Source organism: Neolamprologus multifasciatus, chromosome 1 (genome assembly GCF_963576455.1).
Source record: "Neolamprologus multifasciatus chromosome 1, fNeoMul1.2, whole genome shotgun sequence".
In the NCBI taxonomy this organism is placed as follows: domain Eukaryota; kingdom Metazoa; phylum Chordata; class Actinopteri; order Cichliformes; family Cichlidae; genus Neolamprologus; species Neolamprologus multifasciatus.
The window spans coordinates 27,641,321-27,659,434 of NC_140439.1; the positions used below are offsets into that span (position 1 = coordinate 27,641,321).

Genomic DNA, 18,114 nt, shown 5'->3' on the forward strand with positions numbered 1-18,114 from the left:
TGCAGATTCTTCTAGGTTTGACCAATAAAATAGCCGCAAGGAAGCGCTGCTCAGTCACGTGCTCTGGTGACGTCACCATTCAAAACAAACAAACTGGGGGTAATGCTGGGACGTTTGTCTACAACATTGTACTACATTTGAGCTAATGATCTGTGAGTCCGTAAATCTATCATGCGGTGTTATTTGAAACAGCATCTATTTTATAAAGTTCTGACACAGCACCAGAGTTAAAGTGAGCTTGAACAGTCTTTTAGAAGTAACTCAACAAGTTTGATATTTAGAATTTGCATGTGGGGTGTTTCTTTCTTCTCCCTACATGCTGCTCTCCACAGCTGCAAGCTTCCCTCATGCCAACTACCAGCTGTGCTACTCCTATTTTACTGCAGCATTCCAATATTGTAGGCAGGAGGTTTATGAGAAACATAAACTGGCATGAATAGACTAATGCATGTATGTATTTTTTAATTTTATTTAATGTCTTATTATCTTGATGACTGCACTCATTAAACAGTTTTTCCTTATCTATGTCCTTTGAGTTTGTTAACAAAGCTAGCAAAGTAAAGTAGCTTCATGGTGTCAAGCTCAACCCTGTCTTTAAACTATACTTTATTTGGCTTAATCTCATGTCTATGATACCAGAACTTACCTTATCACTTAACTCATTAATGACTGAAAACTTTGGGAGTCTTTTTTTAAAGCATGTTAACACCAATATACAATGAAACTACCTAACATGAACTGAGACTGAATGCCTTGTTTTTTATTTTGACCTATCAGATTATATTACAAAACTCAAGTGTGAACAGATTAACATTTGGTATTTTGCTGTTTTTAATCTCTTAAATATACAGCTTAGACAATAGCAAACACACTGAAACTTCCTAAAATCAAAAACACTTAAGTGGGCCAAACTGAAATGGTCACAACTAGTATTTAGGCATCATTATAGACCAGAATCTGTCCTTTAAAACTTGTGTTGAAAAGCTTGTGTGCAAACGGAACTGAAATTGAAAATTAAGTTTATTTTATACAAATAAATAAATTCCTCCAGGTGAGGAATTTTTATTGGATTATGATGATCTCGTTATGAATGCACCTGGCCTAGCATCTGTACCTAAAGAGGTTAGATAACATCTACCATTGTGCTTTACATTTTATTACTGGTTGATGAAATTGTGTGTGCTGATGCTGAGTCTGTCCTCAGACTTCCCTTTGGTTGTTTTTTCATATATAAATCTCAGCTTGGGCTCTTTCCTTCTTATTTGTCTGTTTTTATGTGTAAAACCTGCTGCCAGTATGCTCTATCCTCTCATAATAGTTTACAAATGTTTATCTCTAGTGTCAGAACGGAATGAGAAAAAACGCTTTTAGATACCCTGCACTGTTTCCTTGAATAATCTACACAAGGACCTGAAATTGTCAGAACTGGTTACGATGTGGGAGTAGTAGTAGTAGTAGTAGAGAATAGTTCTCTTGAATCATCTCTCTGTGATTCAGGTTCAACTGTGTTCACTCGCTTGTATCGAATGTCAGTTTTATATGTTTATTTACTTACATATAGACTCCCATAAAGACAAATATTGATTTACGTGTTTTTTGTTTTATTTTTTATACTTTCATCAGCACCTTCCTTTGAACCTCTTAAAAATCCAACAGGGAAATTCCACACTGAGATGTCAGTGATGTGTAATGAGTGGTTTTATGCCAGAGGGTGGCAGTGTATCATTGCTAGTTTTACAAAGGCACACAAGTTGTGAGACAGAGATTTATCAAGAATGAGCAGTTGGCAAGAACAGCCTACAACCATATAATAATCTGTTTTTCAACTCCATGAATTTTTTAGGCGTTCAGTATCAGGCTTGAATAAATAATAACAAGCACAGCGTGCCCACACAGTCCCCTGGCAAAAATAAACGAATGTAAGAAACACATGTCACCTATGAGGCTCGCATGTTTCTTTAGAGTGCAGGATGGATTACACAGGAGAAAATTAGATGCAACACTCTATCAGTAATGACCTAAAGTGGTGCCCAAAGCCATGGCTTTATTGCAAGAACACTGGATAAATTCGTCTCTGTGAGCTTTTGGTGTTCAAACTAACAACAATGGAATTTACAAATTTCACTAGCAGAGATTGCCTGTTTTGACACAACATATATTCACTATGTGAATTATGCATCAGGTTTGCCTGTGGCAATCACTTAATTCATGATTAAAATAGCACAATATAAAATATAAAAAGAAAAGAAAAGACAAAAAATGAAATACCAAATGTTCCAATGGCAGAGGCATACATAACTGTAACTTTGGGCAATATTCTTAAAACTAATTACCCCTCAGTAAAATCATGAAATTCTATATTTTTATCTACGTATGTGCAAATTTTATTTATGGGCAGCACGGTGGCACATTGGTTAGCACTCAGGACCTCATGGCAAGAAGGTCCTGTGTTCAATTCCACCACCAGGCTAAGGTCTTTCTGCTTGGAGCTTGCATGTTCCCCTGTGTTGGTGTGGGTTTTCTCCGGGTACTCCAGCGTCCTCCCACAGTCCAAAGACATACAGTTGGTGGGGTTAGATTAATTGGTAACTCTAAATTGCCCATAGGGGTGAATGTGAGTGCAAATGGTTGTCTGTCTCTATGTCTTAGCCCTGCGACATACTGGCGACCTGTCCAGGGTGTACCCTGCCTCTCTCCCTGAAACAGCTAGGATAGGCTCCAGCCACCCTGTGACCATGAAAATGATAAGTGGAAGAGAATGGGAGGTACAAATTTAAAAAAGAGGACCACACTGGGACTTGAAATTGACTTGAGATGCAGACTGAGTTGCTTAGTGGGGATGTTTTTTTGGACATAGCCTTAATAACAGAATGATTTCATAGTTTTGCATTATTAGGTTTGGTTTAAGAAATTTCCTGTTTTATTCAGTAATGACTGGTCCTTGTGCATTTCTATTGTTTGCACTTCCTCTAGATGTTAATTTTCCCTCCTTGGTATTTCGATGTGGTCAAGTAGTCAAATTTGCTCCAGTGTGAAATGTCCAAGAAGTATGTGGCAGTCATAACACAATCTGGTCAAAATCTCTAACTACTAAGGAAAGGTGCTTCCTTTAGCATAAGATATACTGGGCCATTCTATATGAAAGAAAAAGAGATAAGATCAGAACTCATAAATATAAAATAATCAACAAAAATAACAAGTGATGGACCACTCTTGTTCTTCTTCTTGTTTCAGTTGGTCCCTTTAGCATCGCCACAGCAGATCTGTCAACATATCCATATCCCTAGCATCCTCTTCTGTCACACTAATGCTCTTGATGTCCTTGTTTGCTACATCCATGCACCTTTTCTGTGTTCTTCCTCTTGTCTTCCTGCCTGGCTGCTGCATTTTCAACACTCTTTGCCAGTTTATCCACCATACCTCCTCTGCACGTCTCAAAAATGCTCAACTTGACCTGTTCCTGACAGTGTGTTTTCCATTTGATGCCATAAACTTGTGACACAGTTCACATTATCTCCAAGAAAGTTCTGGCCTACTCCTACTGATACATCTCTGTATCTTTCTGACACAAGCTTTTTCTGACACGTTGGCTCAGAGATCCTTCTCTATCACTCTCTAGTTCTATCCCATCTATAATCAGATAAATCAGCATTCTTTCCTCAGTTAAATGAGCAATGGAACAAGTGCAAAGTAAACAGAGAAGAGAGGAACAGTGTTTCTCACTTTCCTAGTAGTAAGTAAGCACATGCTCAGATTTTATTAAAACATCACCTTTCTCAAGAGTTAAACATGCAACATGTTTGGACTTTACTAATTATTTTTGCACTACATCAAACTGCAACAGTCACTTGCCTCACATTTAAAATAAAAAAATAAATAAAATAAAAAAATAAAAAAAATAAAAATTCTCATAACAATCAAATGCTTGTACATTTTGCATATCTATGTGATGACTACAAAGTTCCAGGACACATGTTCGCACTTTTAAACAAAATAAAAATGAAAAGAAAAGAAAAAGGAACGAGAATGGGTTTTTTTTATCGATTTTCCTTTTGTCATTTTTAAAATCATGTTTTAGTGCTTTTCATTCTCCTTTAAATTATTGTGCAGGCTTATTTTCCTGTAAAAATTGTGGCCAATTTTCTAGCCTACTAACCTAGTTGGACACAGCATCCTGCACCTGAAAATTCCAGCATCTAACGGCTGTTGTTTACTGGACAGACTTAATTATAAATGTGTGTGCTCCAGATTCTAATGTGAAATACAAAAAGTTACAAACTTAAGGGTCAATTTTGATAACCCAGTTTCTAACAAAAATAGACAAAATGTTGACAGCCTACAGCAGTCTAGAATTTACCACTCAATAGAATATGGCACAGTTACAATTGTAGCCAGGTAACAACACTTTGTTATTTGCAGTACTGTGATTTGTGGTTGAATTGTGCATGTCAGTGGGACTCCCACACTACTAAGAAGCAGACACATCTCCACATGTAAGCAAGGAAGGAGCTCTATCCAGAAGTAAAGTAATTCATTTTCAACTCCTTTTTATCTATAGTGACCCTTCCCTGGAGTTGATTGTAAATGAAAATGTATTAGAATTAATTATTCATTCATCTGTTTATTGGAATAGCATTTCAGCAGTTTCTGAAATACTCAGACCACCCTGTCCAGCATCAACAATCATGCTATATTCAAAATCACTTTCCTTGTGTTTTGCTAAACACTCGTTACTCTTTTGTTTTAATGAAGAGAAAGAGAATTGATTAACTGCTAAATAATTCAGTGTTGATTTGGTGTCATGAAAAGAGGGTTTTGAGAGCGTGAGCAAAATTTTAAACACAAGTTTTGAGGATTATGATTTTCTGATCAGCACTAGACACGAAGCAGCCATTGAGACAGAGAATCATTAGGTTGTAGGCATTTTCATGAATTACATGTTTATCTGAGTTTGGCACTAGTTCTTTTTTCGTGTAACAAACTCAGTAAGCCAAATGCCCAACAAAAGAAAATTATGGATTTTTCTTTTTCAAGAAAGCTTCCCACTTTGCACAGGGCACAAAATAGTTAAAATATCTGGTTCTTACCCATCTTCAAATGTACATATTCAGCAGAAACTGGCAATAACTATCATGGATACAGAATTATGTTTTTTATGTTGTGTTTTTGCATGACTATAGTCAGTTTTGAACAAATGGTGTATCATAGGTAATATGGTTCATATCGTACTGATATCGAGATAACAGTTCTTGACTCTCTCAAAAACATTGCCGGAAACGTGTATTAGAGCTTATAAAGACTTCCTCTACTCACACCTCTCACCACGTTGGATTTGATGCACAATCCACACCTTGAAATGACACAGAGCAGACAAGGCATTGTGGGAGAGATATTGAAATAGCCTATCCATTTCAAATACAACAGAATAGCTCAAGGCAAAGAAGTTGCATGGGCTATCTCACTGCGCTCCACCAATATTGATCGAGAGAACAGATCATCCCTTTATGCAAAGGACAAAAAAAGTACAAAGATTATATTGATTTCATGTCAAAATATTCAGGAAACTAAGAAGTGTGATTTATGTAAGCTTCCTACATTTATATTTATATAAGTGTTATTTTTGTAAGGAAAAAAAAGGTTGACGCAAATGTTAATGAAAGGTGTATAAATAAGACCTTTATCCATATCTGTAATACTGTGTTTTAGGCCACAAGTGTTACCAAAGTATGAATTAAACTCATCTCAATGAAGGGTGCCCAGACATTATATCATTATCAATGCATCTTTTCTGTGTTGCTCATTCTTGTGCAAGTGGACACCAGCAGTGTACATATAATAAAATCAGTGTTTAGGTTCACTAATGCATTGTTTGGGAGGGGCTTTTGCAATCAAAAAGAACAAATCGATCTATAATTTATCACACATCAAAGTCAAAGCAGTGCAAATCATTATTTTATTTAATACAAATAACTAAACAAATGACAAGAACATGTAAAATAGATCCATCAAAATAACTGGAAAAAAAGATGTATTGCAAATGAGCAAGCCAGTTACAGTAAATTACAATCATGATGAGCATGAGACTGTACACGATTCTTATTTATTTTAACTCATAAGCCCAGGTGACCTTCGATCCATGTTAATGCGTGCCAGGTTTGTATCCTTTACATCACTTTCTGGTTCGGATGTAGTTTTCTAAAATCTTCATCAACAAGTCCGCCTCCTGAAAGAGAGAGCGTGACATTGCGAGTTAGTATATTATAACGCAGAAATAGCCTTTTGACATCTTATATCAAAAACGTAGGAAAGTTTTCTCGCCTGATTTTTCGAACGACTTTCTTGTGTATCCATCTGCGCTTGCAGCGCCACCCGCAGAAACTCTTGGAAAAGCTCCTCGAGCGCACTCTGCTCTGCAGGAAGGGTGACTTCCAGCGCATCGGCACCTTGGTCCTCATTTGAAGGCAGCATAGGAGTATCCACGACACTCTTCTTGCCCATGAAATGTCCTTCCAAATCGAAGAAACACCCATTAATTATTGCTTAAACTAAGCGAAAATTGGAAGACATAAGACATAATAACTTTTCAAAAAAACATAACACAATAAAAATGTTTTTAAAAAAAGAAAAGAAAAAGAAGGAAACATGCTGTCTATTAAAATACATACAAAGATGAGATGGAACCCAACATAAATACGACCCATGTGACTACAGTGTAACTTCAGATATTCTTACCTGTAGCCCAAAGATTGCCTCTTGGATTCACTTTGATTTTTGCAACTTTATTTCTGAGCTCAGTCAGGTCGAAACTCACTGCAGCGGTGAAAGAAAATAAAACAAAATATGTAAACAAGCCACACTGGCAGACATTATTCAGTGTAAACCCTCTCATTTCAGCGTGGACTAGTGAAGTGTCCTCCAGCGCGCAAATTTCCAAGTGTCTCCTGTTGGTTGTAGATTGCTCCGATGTATCCAGCTTTTATAGGCTCTCCTGACCGGGGTGGGCTCTTTGTATGATGCGTATATTTTTCAGTCAGCTTGCTGCATAAATTGAAATGAAGACAGTTGAGTCATTCTCAAGGTTTTGTTGGTCTGCGTGTCGGGCTGTGCGTATTTCACGCGCCACGCGGTTATTCTTACTCAGAGCAGACAGGAACCTTTGCTGAAAAACACTCCTCTGACCTACCAAGCTATGAACAGCAACATGCCGGTACACATATGTGTGTTGATTAACTTAAATGAAATTCTGTATTTGGAATTGTTTTCAGAAGTTCCGGAAAATGGAAAAGGTATATACGTGGATGCATATGGCATTTCTTTTAAGAGAATTCAATCAAATGCGTCATCATGACCTTTTAGTTTATTTTTAATCTGTATGATTCTATATAGCATCGCAGTAGACTATATTTTAACTATTAGTATAAAAGTGTCATAGGTGAGCAAAAACTAATGATTTTTTAAATGTTGTGCACTGTTGGTGCAAATTGCTGGTTAGAGCCACAAAATTACACAGGGGGTAGCTAATGCTTTCCTCTCCAGCACATATAATCACACATATAATCATTTCCTGTTAAGGTCCCTACACCCCTTCTCTCCTCCATGGCCATGCCTAGCCCTTACAATGAGCAACATGGCATTTGGCCAGTTGCAACATGCCACTGTGATCACCGTCAGTCCTCCATGGACAAGAGAACCTGCTGATTCTCACTGCTAATTTAGAGCTGAAAAGACAGATGGCCTCTCTGTCACTTCAGGGTGCTAAAGTTACAAGTATAGTGAAAGAGCTGCAGTTTTAAATCTTGCTCTTTTATAACCTTTCACATTAGCACACAATCTTGTGATTTTATAAATTGTGCACAGCTGAATGTCAGTTTAATTAGGAAACCACCTCACCATCAAGACAAACCTATGTTCACAGATTAAATGGTAAGAGACAGCCACTGCTGCCTTACGATATGTGGACATCAGCATCTAAGGGTCAAAATAATAGATTTAGACACGAAAGTCTACAATTAACTTTATGGATTGACTAATGCTGGGGGTTACTTGGATTTGCTTTGTTCATTGAAGGCCAAACCAAAATTAATTAACAAAGCTTGGTTCAAAAATCAGGGTTTAAGAAAATACTTCTTTAACACTTCATAACTCATATGAAAGTTTAGTGTCTGAAGTCAAGACTGCGTCATATTTATGCAATGTTGGTTTATAAATATACATGGCTTCAAATGGAAGTGGCAATACACACCTAACAAGGTCGTCTCTCAGGTCAAAGGAAAACTGCAAATACAATCAATTTCAATCCGAGTTCAGGTGCCTTAACACAATTTCAAGTGGATCCATAGTAAAATTATAGTTTACACCTCCCACTATATGATTACATATTAAAGCTGGATATCAAAGATTTGATTGAAAGTGTGCTGATGTCATCAACAACCATTTCTGCAGTCATTAAAGCTCAGCCCATAGAAATAAAACACTGGACCCCACTCCACTGACCTTTAAATAGAAATTTACCAAACAAGCCATTACACCATTTAATTTGCAACAAAATGTGTGAGCAGCAAATTATCTCTGGCACAGCTCACCTGAATTAAACTGTGGTCAGCTCCACACACACAACAATCAGATGGTGAATTTATGGGGGGTGGGGACACACAAACAAACCCCAAAACCAGAAAGAACTAATTTAATTATTTACCATCCAAACTGTTAACTTTCTTTACCAATTCCACATGAAGAAATACACGAATTCTATAGAATTACTAACAATGCTTGAAACGTTTAATGACAACCAGCAACAGAAATACAAAAACTCATTTTTCAAATATTTGAAGAACTCCACACAAATAGCAAATAAACTGTATAATTTCTTTTTTACGAGAAGGTATTAGATGTTTGACATTGATTTCAACAGGCAGAGGACAAAAGAAATCACAGAAACACAGAGTAAAATAATTCATAGTGGATGGTAACCAGAATTTATATTTAATTTTCATTCATATTCAGTTGTCATAAAATACTTCACATATTGGTCACATAAGACAATGAATTTAACAGGAAAGAAACGACTGAATTAGTCATTAAGAACGCTGTTTCACTTTCCAAAGATTACAAATAAAGAGCGACTACATGCTAGTTTTAGCCTAATTCCCTCACAAAAATATTTTTAAAGCTTGGATATTTCAAATGTAAACACCCTATCCACATTTCTACAAAACGTTCAAACAAATGGTACAAAAAGCCAGTTGGGTTTGACAAAGTCTAACTTAATTCTGTTCTGAAAGGCATGACTGAGGTTTCCTGGACGTAGTTTATCCTTCTTAAGTGCTGAAGCTTGGGCACCTCACTCCCGATGGACCAACACAAATAGACCCAGCAAGAAGAGCACAGCGTACTGCAGAATTATAGCAGAGGAAGAAGAAATCAGAACACGTTCTACATTTTTAAGCCTAAAAACCAGAGATTGTTTGCAGCCAACATACTTTAAACTTGGGGTAATCATTCATGAGGATGGTGACAATTCCGATGTATGGCACAAACCTGGAAATGATTAAAAAAAATGCTGTTAAATGTTATTGACACATACTGTAACACAATGTAATCCACATAAAGAAAACGTCTAAAACTTCCTTCAATGAATTTTAGAATGAGCAATGTAAGTATGAATGTGACACTGGATTTAAAATGCTGTTTTAAGCACTTACATTTACTTGTTGTAGCTATTAAGTGCATAAGCTTCAAAGTCAACAGAATAACTTCTATATTCAAGGGAGTGGCCTGCTATTCAATATCGAGACCAACCTAACATTAAAGCTTCCTTAGATGCATTTTTTTTTTAAACCTACATGGACTGTTTTCCTGCTTGTACTGTTCTGGACTGCTCGCTATGTAGTATATGTGTGTAAACTATGCATATTCTTGTTCTTCTGGCTAGATTTAGATAAGGAAATGTGTTAATTAGCTGTCACACAACAGTTTCCTTTTGGATTTTGGCTTTAACCTGATTAACAAACAGAGAAACACCTAAAACTTTTCATTCGTTTCCTTCATGTCCAGCAAGACGTTTTTCAATATTCCAGGATAAGCAGAAAAAAATGTAGCTTCACAATGGGACTTCACCAACCAATAGTGGCTGTTATATTAGTTACATATATTTATAAATATACAGTCTAAGTGTGGAACACCCAATCATCGCAATATAACACAAAGTTGGTAAAAAGCAAATGATACTGATGTCATATGAAGCATAAACCCTTGTGAATTCATTTATCCTGCTTTGATCCAAATGAAAGCGACAACAGTTGCACTCGAGAGCCAATAACAAAGCAGGCCACAAAAACATTTAAAGGTTATGGCCACAGTACATTGCTTTCTCCTTATGGTGTTTTTATGCTCGCCGTGCACCCCCATCGTGGGTAGTCACATGCCGATTTTGATCTCACATCACAATGCCTGTGGCACTTCTGCCAAACATGCACCTCGATTTTGTAACCTGGCACATTGTGCCACAGCCGCTGCAGCAGGATTTAGACAACAAGTCTACCACAGTGTTGATTACCACTGCTACTTTAATTGATATTCCACTACAGAAGCTCAGAGATGCACAGATATACAGAGGGAGATGTTGATTTTGTTGATAAAATGCTGTGCAAGTGTTTCCTTCCAGTTTTGACTTCCTCTCTTCTTATATCAGCGCTTATGTGGCGCTATTGTCTGAGGGGCAACACCTATCAATCATTGCTTGTGTCCTTCTCACTACAGGTAGCATAAGATGGTACACGCAGCTCCTTTAGGCTGTACAGGTGAACCATCTCTTAGCACATCCATATACATACCATGCAGGAGCAAAAACCTTACAAGAAGGTTTACTGTGTCTTCAACTACAGTTGCAAGCATTATGTAACTTCAATTGAATTCTCTAAGAATATGGCTTCCCAGGCTATCGCTGAGCCTCTAGAACTGGTCATGCTGGATGATGTTGCAGACAGTATAACATCACCACAACTCTGGACTCTTTCACATCTACACATGTTTATTTTGAACCTGCTCTCACCTGTGACAAGACTAGAGCATCAGTCGACATAGCGTTTTCAGTGGGAGAAATGTGAAATGAAATGTCATTGTGCAATGTACTGTTTCTAAAGTTGGGGAAACCTGCAGTCAACTGAGGCTGAAAAAGTCACTTGGACGAGTGACGAAAAGTTTCTCACACTGAAAACGCTACGTCCGGATGAACAGAATCAACCTTTTGGGATACATTTTATTGGAGTTATCTGTATCAAATATGTTTTAGGACATCTGTCCGCCTGTGCATTTTTTCCAACCAAAATACTTACCCCCTAGCTCGTCCCACCACATCTTTTTTCTCCAGCCAGTGTTGACCCTGCTTGTACAGCCCCCTGTCATCAACTGCGTTGTTGTCCCCTTTGGTCAAGAACTTAATGTCTCCATTTTCCCTGTGAACAAAGTATCAGCATGATTTTCAGACCACAGCGTCACTAAATGCCCATTTCAATACTGTGTAAGGATGAGGATTCATGTGTGTAATATAACAGAGGCTTCCTAGAACATTAAATACAAAACTGGTGACAAATCAAAGGAAATCCAACAAAGTGCAGCAAGGTGTTAGATCACCACATGCTACATTAACAGCTTAACTTTCTGCTGCTCTTGAGTGCCCCATCCTTTTCATCACATCAGTCAAAATATTATAGAATTCCAGTTTAACAGATGGGAATAGGAATGAAAAATCCAACCTAACAAAACAACACTCATAAAATACACATTCATACTTTTCATGAATCTTTAGTACTCTGTGTACTATTGGGATCTCTCTGCCTTCTATCCTGAAGACAACAATCTCTCCAACTCTGATTGGATCCTCTACCCGGTTGGTCAGAAACAAGAGGTCTCCTCTGTGGAAAGCTGGCTCCATACTTCCACTGAAATACAAAAGATGCCCATATTAGTAAAGCTGGCAACATTTAATTTCTTTTTTTAAAGTTTGGAATAAGCATTAATGCCTACTTTAAAAATGACAGTTTTATGCTGCATAGCTTATATAAGGTTAAAAATAAATCAAGACACTAGCTAAGAAATTTTTAATTGGTTTATAAAACAAGTTTACCTATGCCAATATGAATCTTACTTACACAGGGTCATAAAGTAATCTGAATCACAGTCATTACCAGCTTTGGCAAATAATGGTGTATATAAAGTGGTAAACATGCCCCTCGCTCAGTCTTTTGAAACCTGTTGCTGCTATCAGATTTAAGTAAACAGTTAAAATTCTAACTTTCAGCATCTTGATTTTCACTTAAATATACGCTTTACATGATTTGCAAATCATCACATCCTGTTTGAAATTCATTTAATTCATAAAGAGTATGTTGTTTAACCCCCAAAACTCTACAAAACGTCATATAAGAAAGAGCCAATAAAAGTATACAGGAAAACTGAGCTTTGCATCCTAATAGGATAAGGCAATGTTGAGTGTACAGTAAAGCATGGAGAGAGTGAGGGGGGGAATGACACATGGTGCATCTGAACTCAGTCTGCTGCACATTCTTGGGCAACCATGTGAGCTCAAACGCATTAAAATGTAAAGAAGAAATGTGCCTTTTGAAGGACGTGTACAACTCTCCTAATATGTACTTTAAAAATCATAACGTTACCCACTTCTAAGGTATAAAGCTTAATATCCTTGGAGAATATCATTGTTTCTTATCTGCAAGAAAGTCCAATCACCACCATATGGAACATGGTTCTTTACTACACAGAGGAATTTCCTCCAGTTTACACAAACATAAATTATCAGCAGATATTAAAACGGCACAAGATTTAAAGTAACAACAAAAACACCGAACTCACCTGAGAACAACAACAATAGGACTCTCACTGCCAGTGACAACCATGAGACCCTTCCAGATCATCAGCGCAGAGGAAACAATCATACCAAAATTCAGCACCTGATAGTAGAGCTGCAAACAAAACGAGGGAAAAAACGAATTATTTCAAAATACAAGTCTGCATGCTTAACAAGTATAAACTAGCCCAACTTACTGAACACGGCAACATTGCTGTGCGTTTGTGAATTCAGTGATGATTCATTTTTAGCACATTCGGCATTTGACTTTTGCTAGCGGTGCTATGACAGTAATGTTAAACCAGGAAACCAGCTAGCTACACCAAAGTCATCTGTTTTTATTTATTTATTGTTTTACACGTGGTTAAAATAGGTCCTTCGTATTGCATTAGAGAGGACGAGCTTTAAAATATAAATGCGCATGAAACAAAACACTTTTGATGGCGCAGAGAGGTTGCAACGGTAAAAACGGGGTCGGCGGCTAGTCATCATTAGCTATGAGCTCACTTGCCATACAAAGAGGTGGCCGTGAACTAACGGTCTGGTACCTACCTGCCGCTTATTCATGCGACGAACATCGTCGAGAAAGTCTAACGATAACATCTTTGCAAAACTAGGGTGTAGAAAAAGTCTTAAATCACATTAAAACATTTACAATGACGACCATATGGATGCACGGTCGGGCAGTAAAACTTGCATCCGAATCTTCCGGGTGCGCTCCACCGGAAGTCCCGCCCGCGCAACAGTGTTGTGTTGAGGTGTCAGTTCAGGATACGAGACGCGAGCAGAGGGGGGTTTCCAAAAAAGGACACCATACTGTCTGCAAGCGTGCAGCTGGCTGCTGTGTTTTCTGTTGGAGTTTACTGTAGAATTTAAGATATGTCCTGAAAATGAAAACAATGAACATGGACACTATATTGAAAAAAGGACAAAAAAGGACACATCCATTTTTCATTCTCTTTTTTAATTCAAAATGAAATATATACATAACAAATATATACATAGATATATATTATTTTAAAAAATAAAAAAATAAAAAATAAAAGTCTAGGAAATATATAAATATATTTGCACACTTTGTCCAAATAACAAATTCTAAAGTAAGGCTCACTTTTGGGGGGAATGGGTGTTGGTTAACTGTGTGGCAGAGCTTTGGTGCTTTTTCACAAACAGCCCACATTTTGACAGATTTCACCTTGCGTTAACCAAAGGAATTTTAAACATCTTCTGTGGGAGAAAAAAAAAAAATCAGAACACATCACACTTTATAAACCATGTCTGTGAAGGTTCTCAGTCATCCAGTTCATCGTAGTCTAAGGAGCTTGGAAAGACAAGCGCCTGGACTTCTTTAAGTTGCTTGAAGACGTTTCACCTCTCATCTGAGAAGCTTCTTCAGTTCATTTTTTAAACCACTTCCTTCTGTTGCACACACACATCCACAAACCCACATTTCTTAATTATTGAATTCAATATTGCTATGGGGTTGTATTTCTAGTGTTTGACACGGGCCCCTTAGGCCCAGCATCGGGTTGGATGAGTTTGGTGTGGGAGAATGTGACTGGCCCGCTCAGAGCCCCAACCTCAAACCCTGAACGCTTTTGTGATAAACTAGAAGGGAAATTGCAAGTCAGGAAGACATTCCCACAAACACACTTCAAAATCTTGCAGAAAGGCGTCCCAAGAGATTGGAAGCTTTTGTAGGTGCAAAAAAGGGTTAAATTTTAGAAAGGGCTCTCAGAAAAGCTCCTTTAGTAGGTGTAATATGTAGGTGGCTCAATACTTTGGCTGATATAGTGTATGGCAGTACTGAATGTTAATAATCATTTTCAGTGTCCTGCCTTAGAAGATTTGTGCAGGTTAATTATTTCTTTGGAATAAGATTGATTTTCAAAATTCACTGGCGTGTGTTCTCTGCTTCCTCTTTCACCAAATCCTGGCTTATTTCTAGACCCCAATTGCTCTGCTTACATTATCAGTTGTGTACTAACTTTGGCTGATATTTGATTTGTGGACAGGTAGTCCTCATTGAGTTTATAGGATCTTTTTTAGTAGCAATTTCCTGTTACTCATTTGATTTGAAAACCAGCACAATTGGCTCATCAGTGCAAAATCACTACAGAGTTGTGATGTCTTAACCTTCCAGATTGCATCACAGTCCCTGAGTCATTACTTTCACATTACTGAGTGCAGCTTTAAATGTTCACAGTGCAAACAGCAGCCATCCTGTTTCCACTTGTGATCCAGATGAAGTAAAGCTTGTAAACTGTGATGTACTTATTGTGACTGGGATAGTGTCATTATCTAAACAGCCAACCATAAAATAATCACTTAAACTAATAATTTATGACATTAATTGCTGCCTTAAAGGTGGCTAAAGTTTATTCTGCAAATTAAACAGCAAATGTAATTGCATTGACTTTCCACAGCAACTTTAAATAATGTGTCTCCTAATTAAAAGGGCAATAATGTAACAAAAATGACCAGTAATTATTAACCATTTTCTTCTATCATAGACTACATCTAATTTCCTAGAGGAAGAGCGTTTGACTGAGCAAGTGATAACATAATTAGTGGACACACACGTGAAACCCACAAACATTGCTTGGTTGTTGACTTAGTCTGTGGACATGATCAGTAGAATATATGTCACGTGTGTTTGAGCCACAATTAAAAAGCCATTTAATTGTGTTTTTGGTTACCAATTTGTTCCAAAGTTAAATTCTGCTTTTTTCCAAATAAGGTTATGTATATTTGGATATGTGTTTGAGTAACACTATTGGATTTATGTGACACATTGTCATCTGATATGTATGCACATTAGTGACAGGGCTGATGTCATGCAACTGTGGGGGCCTAAATCTACAATAAAAGGTAAGCTTTAAAAAAAAAAAGAAGCAAATATAGTATGGTTAGTGCCTATAATGCACAACCTCCAAATGCAGGAACTGCAGCTGTCCAGTTCGCACACACCACAGAATTTAGTTATTCATTAATGTCTGTTTGGCTTCACAATTGGTAACCTCTTTTGTTTATTCCTTAAAGACCAATGCGACTTAAATTCTGTTTGAATTTATATTTTTGTAAAAGCACAAATTATCAAAACAGACTACTGGACTGAATTTGTTTGTCATGTCTTTACGCTCTGTTACAATAGTTAAATTGTGGTCTTGTAACAACTAAAGGTTGACATTATGATGCAGAGAATGCTGTTGTTCCTGTGTGTTGTTTATTGGTGTTAAAGCAGTCTTCCTCCTTTGAATAAAGGACAGCTTTAATAAGGTGATGGGTTGTTCTCTCCAAGTCATACTTAATATAGCAGGGGTGCTGATTGGCATTGTGAAAATTACATTTAGCTGATTTACTGAAGACGTTCACCTGCATTCTACGATGAACACGAATGTCCCTACAAAACTTTTACATGATATCCCAGGGATGTTGTAGACATACCCTTTGACTTCCTGTTGTCAAAACAGGTTGCTGTCTGCTTTATGTATCATCACTGCTTTCTTGTCTCCAACATACAGTATGTAGACAACATTGATTTTATTTAGATTTAGCCTTTAAGCTCTCCTGTGAGAGAAAATAACCCGAGATATGTATCAGAACTGTTTTGTTTCATAGTCAGAAAAAGCTTCCTGTGATATGGTAGAATAACTCACCACTGGCAGTCGACTTAGCGATGCCACTGAGACCACTGGCAGCCTGCGACTTTTGGAGAACTGAAGATAAAACTTTTTTCAAATGCCAGCTAGTCTGTGGCATTTAGGAATGTGTGATCCTTTTCATATAATCTACCTAAATGGTCACACCCATGATGAACCAGCAATGGTAATTGAGGTCAGTCAGCCACAACAATGTGAGTCAAATAGTCAGCTCTGTAAGAGAGCGCGGTCTCTCTGTTTCTGCTTATATCCTGTTTTTCTATTTTAAACCTGTTTTGAACCATGCACAGCCTGTAAAGAGCATTTTTATTCTTTCACAGGTTTCTGCCAGTGTTCTCTGCTGAAAGTATTGAATGCAAATAAGCTCCTTTGTGATCATCATGATTTATATATTGCCACATAATAAGCCTGAGTGTGAAAATCAACGCTGCAAATGTGTTTAATGTGCTAAGGATCTGGGTGCTGAGTGTGAGATCTTGACATTAACTCAACATTACGTCCTATTAAGTGAAATGGAACTTCCTTTGGCTTAAATGTGCCAGTAAAATTTCTACAGTTTGTGACTAATAATTCCCTCATTTACTGTGTCATGTCATGAGTATTAATGCTTAGTTCACGGCTAGTGATCTAGCTCCTTATTGCATTTTATCAGAGCTACTCAGTGCACCATGAAGAGCAGTGTCAGTGCATCTTTTCTCTGTAATTTTTTCACCTCACCCATACTTTTTTTTTTTATTAATGTCTTGTAAGAAACAGTTGGATGATATCATTAGTGCACATCATTTTCTGACGCTGAACAAAGGTACAGAGGTATAGAACATTGTCAGAATGAAGATAATGTTCATTAAATTCTTAAGCAACATTAATTTTAAATACTTTTTTTTTTTCATTAGGTGTCAGTTTTGTGGTAGAAATATGATTATTTAAACAGTAGTTTTAAGCCCAAACAAATGTGACATTAAGACTACGAGACACTTCTCATTTTGGCCCACTACAGCCAAATATTCACCTAAAAATTAGTCAAGTTTGAAAGAGACATACTTTAGATGTCCAGTTAAAACAGACAGAGTTTAATGCCAGTGTGAAAGTGTTTTTTCTCTCTCTCTTAGTTTTTGTCAAGAGCACAGTGATTGAACTAACAGTAGGTGGCAGGAGTGTTGTGTCTTCCTCATCTTGTTACCATGCCTCAGTCACACTTCATCCATGGTAAATCAATAAAGTAATGAATGAAGCAGACGGTCTTCAGTGTCATGTGGACACATGCTAGCTATTTATTAATCTGTATGGGCCAATCGGTTCGTTTTTTTTTTCTATTTGACATTAAATAAAGATTTGCTCTTATTGTTAAGATTGTTTGTTTTTCCCAAGCTTGCTGGAAAGTATCTTATTGCCATTATCCATGCTTATGTATAGTTACCTGTTTTTATGAGGCTATCAAAGACCTTTTTTGTTCATTTCCATGATATAAAGATATATCAGCTGGCCACCTGTAAATTACCTATGAATTAGTTACATACTATAGTTGAATAGGCTTCAAGGAAGTATATTTTACTTGTGTCAAGTGAAAATATATTTCAAAGCTGCACTTAA

General features: G+C 37.1%; 2 protein-coding genes across 2 annotated transcripts; both read right to left on the reverse strand.

Annotated features, from left to right (window-relative positions):
* Positions 1 to 5,937: 5,937 nt before the first annotated feature.
* Positions 5,938 to 8,645, reverse strand: nmbb (neuromedin Bb). The gene is made up of 3 exons (XM_085164971.1): positions 6,733 to 8,645; positions 6,319 to 6,506; positions 5,938 to 6,223 (listed from the first exon to the last, which is right to left on the reverse strand). The coding sequence occupies exons 1-3, from the start codon at positions 6,887 to 6,889 to the stop codon at positions 6,170 to 6,172; spliced, it is 399 nt and encodes a 132-aa protein (XP_085021097.1). The 5' UTR covers positions 6,890 to 8,645; the 3' UTR covers positions 5,938 to 6,169.
* Positions 8,646 to 8,756: 111 nt separating this feature from the next.
* On the reverse strand, positions 8,757 to 13,602 carry sec11a (SEC11 homolog A, signal peptidase complex subunit). The gene is made up of 6 exons (XM_085164960.1): positions 13,415 to 13,602; positions 12,868 to 12,977; positions 11,790 to 11,939; positions 11,334 to 11,453; positions 9,480 to 9,537; positions 8,757 to 9,391 (listed from the first exon to the last, which is right to left on the reverse strand). Exons 1-6 carry the CDS (start codon positions 13,463 to 13,465, stop codon positions 9,341 to 9,343), a joined length of 540 nt encoding a protein of 179 aa, XP_085021086.1. The 5' UTR covers positions 13,466 to 13,602; the 3' UTR covers positions 8,757 to 9,340.
* Positions 13,603 to 18,114: the final 4,512 nt, after the last annotated feature.